At 51.0% G+C, this 6812-nt stretch overlaps 1 protein-coding gene across 1 annotated transcript; it reads right to left on the bottom strand.

Annotated features, from left to right (window-relative positions):
* Positions 1 to 505: 505 nt before the first annotated feature.
* On the bottom strand, positions 506 to 2739 carry LOC124702271 (protein disulfide isomerase-like 5-1). The gene is made up of 4 exons (XM_047234396.1): positions 2605 to 2739; positions 2025 to 2083; positions 1766 to 1941; positions 506 to 850 (listed from the first exon to the last, which is right to left on the bottom strand). The coding sequence occupies exons 1-4, from the start codon at positions 2737 to 2739 to the stop codon at positions 765 to 767; spliced, it is 456 nt and encodes a 151-aa protein (XP_047090352.1). The 3' UTR covers positions 506 to 764.
* Between the last annotated feature and the right edge of the window lie 4073 nt (positions 2740 to 6812).

Genomic DNA, 6812 nt, shown 5'->3' with positions numbered 1-6812 from the left:
AGAGGAGCTTTCGCTATAGATTTAAACAGACATACGTGAACCAGACAATCACTGCCAGCAGGAAGTCATCAGTAGATGTGTAGTTTTTGATCCTTGATGTCAGGAATGACAGCGCAACATGGTGAGATACAGTCTATTACAAGGATTGTGATTTGTCGAAAGTGGATACTTGCTGTTGAAAAGAGTATTTTCACAAAGTACCACAACAGTTCCAGTCGATGGAGCAACATGGTGAGATGTTCATCAAATATTAAACTAGCACACCTTCATGACAAACAGAAGAACGAAAGTTTCAGAGACATGAGCAGAGTTGTATGCGAAGTCTTCCACTGAACTGCTAATAAGAATTACCTGTTGTATTAGTGATATACAGGCCATGGCTGGTCTAAACAGTGATTGTCATGTTTAATAGATTTTTCCAGCCTATTCGTGCAAGTTCACATAGGTTTTGATCTTTTAGAGCCATGTTCTACTCAAAGCCAAGTTCATAAGCCCTCGTAAACACTTTCCCTGGAATGCATGTTTCATCGAGCTGTGGACAACATTTACAAAATCATTTCAGTTGATCTTCTAACTCAGAAAAGGCTTAAGATTACAAAATATTTTCTTCTTGCATCTGACGTAATAAGTACTAAGTTAGCAACAAACGACAGGAGGCAGTACAAGCCAACTCGATCAAACAAAAATTGAACAGGTCCAGCAGTAATCGGAAGTTGCTTGACCGGAGTATCATTGTCTATCAGCATCTGCTTGGTACCAACACCCTAAAGCTCATCTTGATGCGCTGCCTCTCCTGCTTTCTCAGCTTCATTCAGCACAAAATTCTTGAGAGCCTCCACGTCCCTAGGTCCTGTAATATCACCCAGGAGTTGGATTAGGCATTGCCTTACATGAATATTGACGAAAAGAGGATGCAGGGGATGATAATAAAAATAGAAGCACAACAGCATGGGAGAAGGTTACAAAGGGCATGTTGAAACTACACAAATAAAAAAAACGTATTGGCAAACTGCATATGACCAAGCACAAAAATGTCCAGAAGGAACTCCATTTCATTGATGAAACAGAAGTCAGACGATCACTACCGGAAGGGAAGCCGTTAGTGGATGCGTAGTTTTGATATTTTGAGTGATGTTGGGAAACCACGAATCCACGATGCAAGAAAAGTGTAACAGTTACATGTAATCATCTTCTGAGTAACAATGGCTATGATTTGGTTGTCGAAAGTGGATACTTGCTGTTGAATAACATTCTGCAGACAAAGCACCAGAAAGAATCCAATGGATGGAGCAACATGGTCGGGTGTTCAAACATTAAACAGGCACACCTTTATGACCAATAAAATCATAAAAGTTACTGACATATGACAAGAGTTGTATGCAAAGTCTTCCTGTGATGTTTTTTTTTTTACTTATTTATGAAACACTGACATCTCGGCTACTAAGGACTAGCTGATTATTTGCTATATCTAGGTCATGGCTGGTCTAAACAAGGTGCAGTGAATGTCATGTTAACTCCTGGTATATAGGATATAATCTCCTAAAACGTAAGATTTTTCCAACCTACTGGTGCAAGTTCACAGAGCCATGCCCTAACTCCGAGTCTCTGAAAATAAAGTCCACAGTGTAGTTACGGATTCTAATCTATCACTAGTCTAATTTCTTCACAGGGAACTGAACCGAATGCAATGGATTCTAACATAGTTTTCATGGTTTCTGATATACCCCCTCCTTGTCAATCAAACAGAAGACGTGACAAAGATTACCTTTATATTTCGCAACCTCTTCGCCATCGTAAAACACCTTGAACGTTGGGTACGAATGAATGTCAACCTTCGAGCATACTGGTTTGCTTGCACCACAGTCAACTTTCCCGACCTCAATTTCGTCCGTACCTTCGATAACTTTCCCCAGGTCCTCCCAAAGTGTCCCCAGGCTCTTGCTGCAAAACGTAACACGTCCTAGTTCAGAAGCGAGCAACCAAGTCTTGTGTATGATCTCACCGCTAGGGCATGTAGAGCTTACCAGTGTTTACACCAAGGGACGCAGAACTGCACAAACCACACCGTGTCCTTCTCCTTTATCTAAAGAAGAGACGAATTTGTGACGATCAAACTTTGCTTAACTAACAACGAACAAACGAGAGAGCATCATGGCGAAGCAACTTGAATTCCCATGGTTCGAAGAGCAATGGGGTTGCTGCGACCTCTGTTTCACTGCATATGCAGTCAGTGAAGCAAGGGCATTAATAATAATTCCGTAAAACCAACAGTGGTTTAGCTTGCGTGCCGCTTGTTAAATCCTGAACCTTTCCTAACTGGATCAAGTGAAACCAATAGACTTATGGTGGTCCAATGAACACCAACTGAGAGGTGAACTAGCACTGACGCGCTGGACAAGCTGGAACCACCAACGAATCTGGCACACGGCAGCCGCAGGTCAGCGACTAAGCATCACCAGTACAGTTCGACCCATCAACTAAATGCTCCTATAACCCTACTCCGGAAGCTATTGGATCGCTCGGCGCGCTTTAAGGAGCTACCACATCTCCGATGGAGAGGCCGGAGATGGGAGAGGCGCGAGAAGGGGGGAAAGCAGTAAGTACCTTGTCGGAGAAGGTCTCTTCGGTGAGGGTGATGACCTCGGCGCCCGATCGCGCGGGCAGGAGCGCGAGTACCGCGACGGCCACCAGCAGTAGGTGGATGGGGAGGCGGGAGCGGCGGCGAAGTGCCGGATCCATGGCTCCAACGGAGGTCGGGGACGGCAAACGAACGACGGGGTTGAACGACGGATGCGCGAGTGGGGCCTTGCGGGTGGGTCCATGTAGTACTCGATTGGGCCGGGCCGGAATGGGCTCGGCTGGGTTTAGCATCTGGGTTATGGGCCTACGCGTTTGCCTCATCGGCCCAGTGTCCCAGCCTTCATACTTTGCCTCCTAAAAAAAAAATCCTCTCGTCAGCTACAGTGCTCGCTTGCTTGTACCAACTTTATTTGCTCAGAGAAACAGTCATAGTATTGAACTCTTGATGTCGAGTTACTGACTAGCAACTGGCAGCGCTGTCCAGTACTACTACAGATCCTACTCGTACCAATTTATTTCAAATTTAATTCTTTCACTGCACGCATCCGTAACATGCTCTTTCCGTGGCTCCGGGAGCAATACAATGACGATACCAACACGAATTAAGTTCCAGGATCTTAACAATCACACCCCTATTAGTTAACTCTGACGTTATGCAACTGTGCATATTTTAATTTCAGATACGGTACATATTCGCGGATAATTCTAGGAATCATGCGATGGTCAGTTCGGGACAGACACGCGCACGACGGAAGATTCCATTCTGTACCTTTCAGGAGGACGGAATCAAGGGGACCACCCGCAGCAGAGCGAGGCGACCCAGCGAGGTTAGGGCATCTCCAACCCGGGTACGCAAAAGCTAAAACGGACACCGCGTGCGTCCGTTTAGGTAAAAACGCGTCCCAACGCGCAGACCCAAATGCAAAACGGACTGTCCGTGAGGTCCGGGACGACCCAAAGCCGGCTTAAATTTGGGAGGCTTTTGGGGCGAGCCGGACGAACGCGGGCGTCCATTGTGTCCGTGTATGTCCGCGTCCTGGCCCATCTGACAGTGACTCAAAATAGGCCCCCACCCTTCTCTCTCCTCTGTCTTCCTCTGACTGCTTTTTTCCATGAAAACCTCCATCCCTCCTCGCCGGATTTGATCCCGTGTAAGCAAGATCCGCCGCAGCCCTCGCCTGGAGGCCCCTGCCGCCGCCACCTCCTTTTTTTTTCAGCCCTGCTGGAAGTCGCCGGAGCAGAAACGAGCGCCGCCGGCCTCGACGCCGCCGAGCAAGACGAAGCCGGGGCGGAGCTCGCAGGGACGTAGCTTGGGGACGGAGCTCGCCGTGGCCGGGCCGCGAGCACCTCGGGCCGCCGCCGGCGCGCCGCGCCACGACGCGAGCGAGCGCCTCGACGCCGCCCGCGCCGCGCCACGACGCGAGCGGGACGCCGCCGTCCGGTGCCTCGTCGTGCGCCCGGCCCGCGCCGCGCCTCGCCTCGCGCGCCTCGACCCGCGCCGCGCTCGGACGCCGCCGTCCGGTGCCTCGCCGTGCGCTCCGGCCCGCGCCGGCGCCTCGCCTCGAACGCGACGGCGGCCGAGCTCCGTGCGGGTCCTCCGGCGCGTTGCTAGCCCTTGCCGGCCGCCAACTCCGCGAGCCCGCGGCGGGCACGGGCGCCGGCCGCGCCGGCCGCACCTCGCCACGCCGCCGCGAGCACGGGCTGCGCTGCGCCAGACGCCGGCAGCCCTGCTCCTCGCCTTGCCGTGAAGACGCGGTACCGAGGTCGCCGTGCTGCGCGTGGCCAGGGGCTCGTCGGCCGGGGCGGGGCGGGAGCGGAGGTCGCCGGGCGGGGGCACGACGGGGCGGGGGGGAGCTCGCCGGGGATGGTTGTGATTTGGCCAGGGCTGGCCGGGGCTCGACGGAGCTAGCCGGGGACGGAGTACTAGTTGGCCAACAAGTATAGCGATTTTGGGTCTCACTGTGCGTTGGGGATGATAAGGGGTTGCCCGATCTTCTCAGTAAGCAACGGTGGTGATGAACACAATGGATGATTGCAGCGGAGGGAATCGATGATATGGTGTAGATAACTTGTATGACGCCGACGAAGTCTCTCGATTGATTCCTGTAGCCAATGCAACAGATCTCAACCCTACAAGATATTCGCAACTCCACACACTTGCGCACGTAGCCGCCGACCACGAAGCGGTAAATTGCAATCTTCTAATCCCCAATGGAACAGCAGATCACACAAACTTTTAGTAGCATAAAACTCCAGATCGCAACGAATTGGAGAGTGGTATTCAATAGTTTTGCATAGCAAACAACTAAGAACTAGGGTTTATCTTAAACGTGGTCTAAAGCAACTCAAGGGGCGTCCCAGGGACTTATATAGGCGTCTGGGACGACCTCAGGTCCAAAAAGTACGAAAATAACCGACCCAGAACAGATCTGGTCGAGACAGACTCGGACTAGTCCGGTCTGGGATCCGGTCGACCGGGTCTGGGACCGGGCGGTCCGGTCAGAACCGGATCTGGCACCGGGCTGAACCGGACGAAGCGGCTAAGGCCCCTGGATTGGCCCGGATGGCACCGGCGTGGAGTCCGGTTGTGACCGGGTGGTCCGGCGCCACAGCCGGTCGGACCGGGCCTGGATCCGGACGAAACGGCCAAGACCCCCTGGATTGACCCGGATGGCACCGGCGTGAAATCCGGTTGTGACCGGTCGGTCCGGCGCTAGGGCCGGTCTGACCGGGCCTGAGACCGGCCTGAAGAACTCCTCCTCTCGCGCATTCCTCCCGCTCCTCCCTCGCGCGTCCATGGGATGTCTTCACGTCCAGCTCCATGTCCAGCTTCACGTCCAGCCTTCTTGTCCAGCTGCTCCTCTCCTCCTCGTGCGATGCTTGGTTCCTCCTCATACACGATCATACATAAGTAATACGACTTAGGTAGTATAAAATTCTCATTGATCAAAGTATCGTTTAGGAACAAGTTCACCTGTTGTTTAAGTAGCTTCGCACGAGCTCGTGTCATTGGTCCAATCCTAACTTCATTGGACTTGAGCTTCACAACTTCATCTTCATCTTGCAATGACGGAGGTAGTAGTGAGGTAGGGATGTCCTCATCATCTCCCCCCCTTCAAAAGGCGTCGATCTCGACGCTCCAAGGTCTTCTCCGTCATATGGTGTCAAATCGGCGACATTGAAAGAATTATCGACACCAAACTCATCTTCCGGAAGATCTATTGAGTATGCATTGTCATTGATCTTGGCAATCACTTTGTAAGGACCAGCACCACGAGGCTTCAACTTAGACTTCCTCAACTGTGGAAACCTATCCTTGCGAAAATGTACCAGACCAAATCACCAGGCTTGAACAATATCTCCTTGCGCTTCTTGTTCTTCCTTGCAGCATTGCTCTTGCCTTTCTTCTCGATCAACTCTTTAGTCTTCACATGTATTTTCTTCACAAAATCTGCCCTCTTGGATGCCTCCATATTGACTCTCTCATGTATGGGCAAAGGCAACAAGTCAAGTGGAGTAATGGGTTTGAAACCATACACCACCTCAAAAGGACACAGCTCTGTGGTACAGTGTACCTGTTGTAAGCAAACTCCACATGCGGCAAACACTCTTCCCACTCCTTCAGGTTCTTCTTGATCATGGATGTCAACAGTTGTGACAATGTTCTATTCATCACTTCAGTTTGACCATCAGTTTGGGGATGACAAGTAGTGCTCAACAGCAGCTTTGTCCCGGCTTTCTCCAAAGCGTCTTCCGAAGTAGCTCATAAACTTCACGTCACGATCGAAACAATAGTCTTCGGGACTCCATGTAGACGTACAATCTCCCCGAAAAACAGGTTAGCAATATGCGACGCATCGTCGCTCTTGTGGCGAGCAATAAAGTGTGACATCTTAGAGAATCTATCCACTACCACAAATATAGAATCATGGCCTCTTTTAGTACGCGGCAAACCTAACACAAAATCCATACTGATATCTTCCCATGGTGTGGTAGGTGCCGGTAAAGGAGTATACAAACCGTGAGGCTTCAGCTTGGACTTGGACTTGTTGCAAGTAATGCATCTCTTCACATACCGTCCACGTCCCGCCTCATCTTTGGCCAATAAAAATGGTCAGCCTAGCATAAGTAGCGTCTTCTCACGCCCAAAGTGACCCATCAAACCTCCGAGCATGTGATTCCCGCAATAAGAGCAAACGCACGGACGATTCCGGAACACATAGTTTGTTAGC

Source organism: Lolium rigidum, chromosome 3 (genome assembly GCF_022539505.1).
Source record: "Lolium rigidum isolate FL_2022 chromosome 3, APGP_CSIRO_Lrig_0.1, whole genome shotgun sequence".
Classification (NCBI taxonomy): domain Eukaryota; kingdom Viridiplantae; phylum Streptophyta; class Magnoliopsida; order Poales; family Poaceae; genus Lolium; species Lolium rigidum.
The sequence above is the reverse complement of the archived record's forward strand: the minus strand, read 5'-3'. Positions and strand labels throughout refer to the sequence as shown.

Excerpts from the sequence above, each read along its gene's own strand:
- LOC124702271 (XM_047234396.1), bottom strand. The coding sequence starts at position 2,739 with ATGGATCCGGCACTTCGCCGCCGCTCCCGCCTCCCCATCCACCTACTG. Across the intron at positions 1,942-2,024 it reads GTCCCTTGGTGTAAACACTG|CAAGAGCCTGGGGACACTTT; the intron begins GTAAGCTCTACA and ends TACGTTTTGCAG. Across the intron at positions 851-1,765 it reads AGAGGTTGCGAAATATAAAG|GACCTAGGGACGTGGAGGCT; the intron begins GTAATCTTTGTC and ends GTGATATTACAG.